Below are 2,140 nucleotides of genomic sequence, written 5' to 3'. Positions count from 1 at the left end.
GCCCTACGACTACAGTCCAGATTTCTCATTTAATCCTACACCGCAGGGCATGAGTCCCCAGCAGTTATATGGTTTTCTTTCGTCCATGACTCTAGAGCAGAGAGCCATAGCTCAGAGTTATTGGGGTTCTGGAGCAGGGACATCTGCCTCACCATCTGGCTTCCCGACGCCAGTTCCCACACCCGTGGGTACGACAGCAGCTCCCACACCTCATACCACACAGCCTTCCACTCCTCTTACAGCTCGATCTACCACCTCTTCACATAGACGGCGCTCACGTAGTAGGTCTTCAGGGGGAGGTTGTTGTGGTGGTAGTGCCACAAATGCTGTGACACCACCACCACGTGAGCGTCGTCCTACGCTCTCATCTGTTGATAGCACACCCATAGGGTCACCTTCCACTCCCTGGGGTGCACATGACCATGACAACAGCAAGATTTACACAATTAGGGATGGGGCACCAATAATGGATAGTGCAGGGAAAGCAATGAAGACACGCATTCGACAATCGTGCACTATACAGTTTCATGACTCTGTCATGACTAAATGGGATCAGCAAGACAAGGGGAAGAAAAATTATATAAACACAAAGATAAAGCAAGAGTTCCAGCCATCTGACCCTATGAATGTCGTCTCTAATGAGTGGATACAGTATACAGCTCGCATTTTGATGGGGCATCGTAGGTCAGAGGCGAGGGACGCATTTAGAGAGGGGAAGGAGAAACCTGTTTGGCTAGATGACAGGGAGTGGGCAGCCATTGCTCAGGAGCTCACCGAGACACCAGACAGGTTTCAACAACAAAGAGAGGCGGCAAGGGCAAGACTCCAAACAATAGGGGCTTCTCATCTCGGGAGTGGTGGTTACGAAACCATGCGCCATGAATTCGTAAGTGTTTGTAGCAATTTTATTTATTTAAATGTATGTTTGTGGACTAAATGTTGATTTCTAAAAGTTATAATTGTTAATCGTGTGTGCAGGAGTTGGCCATGAATCGCCCACCAAGTAGGCGAGAGGAGAAGTACGCTCACAAACATGGCCTTGTGGCCTTGTTTGAGATGCTTGAAGAAGAAGGAGAGACCGTCAATTGGGAGGCATTACCATGATGTAAGATGACCTTCAAACTAATGAAATATGATCAAAACATTCTTGAGTATTAATGTTTAATTTAATTTCTTGTTTGTCGATCAGGAGAATATGCAAACGAGCACGGTTGTTTTTGTGCTCTATTGTAGACAGAATGGTGCTGTCTGTTGCTGTTGTTGATCCTGCTCATCGCAGGCAGCTAGGCAACAGCCAGGCAGCACTATTCTGCCCAAAAAAAAATTTCTGCTACAGCGTCGGTATATGCCCTGGTACCGACGTCGCTATATTCATTGGTATTTTCGTCGGTATTAAGGTCGGTACAGACGCTGGTATAGACGCCGGTATAGACACCGGTATAGACGTCGGTATAGGTGCCGGGTGTATTACCCGACAGTTATACCGACGCTGTGGTTCCGGCGCATATACCGGCGCTTATACCGATGACGTGGCTTTTTTACACCCCGTTAAATAGCGCCGGTACAAGCCCCGGTATTAGGCTAACATGTAGTAGTGACTTAGCCAACCCTAATAAGGGTTAACTGCTCGATGTGAAGTTGCTAGGGGCTCACTCCACCTATACTTGTGTCACCCAAGTAGAGATTCAATGGCTACGTAGAGAGCAAGAAGGAGGGAGCTATGGAAAGCTCAACCTTCACTTCATGCCACATGTATACAAGAGGGACTTGGTAGAGAGCAAAGAGAAGCGAGAGAAGGAGAGAGGTTAGAGCATCACCATCACTACAAGCATACACCAACAATCAAGCATGCAAGTAAGAAAACACAAGAAAGCATACATCCACAAGCTCAAATGAGAGAGAGAGAGAGAGAGAGAGAGAGAGAGAGAGAGAGAGAGAAGAGGGAAAGCTCAAATGGTACTAATGGTTTTTTCCATTTTCATATTTCATAAATGGTACTAATGGTGTTTTCCATTTTCATATTTCATAAATGTCCTATATAATACAAGATCTCATAGTTATAATGGCCAGCCGCCCATTTACAATTGGGGGACCAAAACTAGTGTTCCTAGCTCTATGTACAACTATTACTCATCATGAC

At 46.0% G+C, this 2,140-nt stretch overlaps 1 protein-coding gene across 1 annotated transcript; it reads left to right on the top strand.

Moving 5' to 3' along the window:
- The first annotated feature begins 622 nt into the window (after window positions 1-622).
- Window positions 623-1,137, top strand: LOC147630784 (uncharacterized). Its single transcript, XM_086810049.1, has 2 exons — window positions 623-886; window positions 979-1,137. The coding sequence occupies exons 1-2, from the start codon at window positions 623-625 to the stop codon at window positions 1,102-1,104; spliced, it is 390 nt and encodes a 129-aa protein (XP_086666175.1). The 3' UTR covers window positions 1,105-1,137.
- Window positions 1,138-2,140: the final 1,003 nt, after the last annotated feature.

The sequence above is a fragment of the Cibotium barometz genome, chromosome 16 (genome assembly GCF_041138505.1).
Source record: "Cibotium barometz isolate CiBa-2024 chromosome 16, ASM4113850v1, whole genome shotgun sequence".
NCBI lineage: Eukaryota > Viridiplantae > Streptophyta > Polypodiopsida > Cyatheales > Cibotiaceae > Cibotium > Cibotium barometz.
Note: the sequence above shows the minus strand (reverse complement) of the source record. Positions and strands in the feature narration are given on the sequence as shown.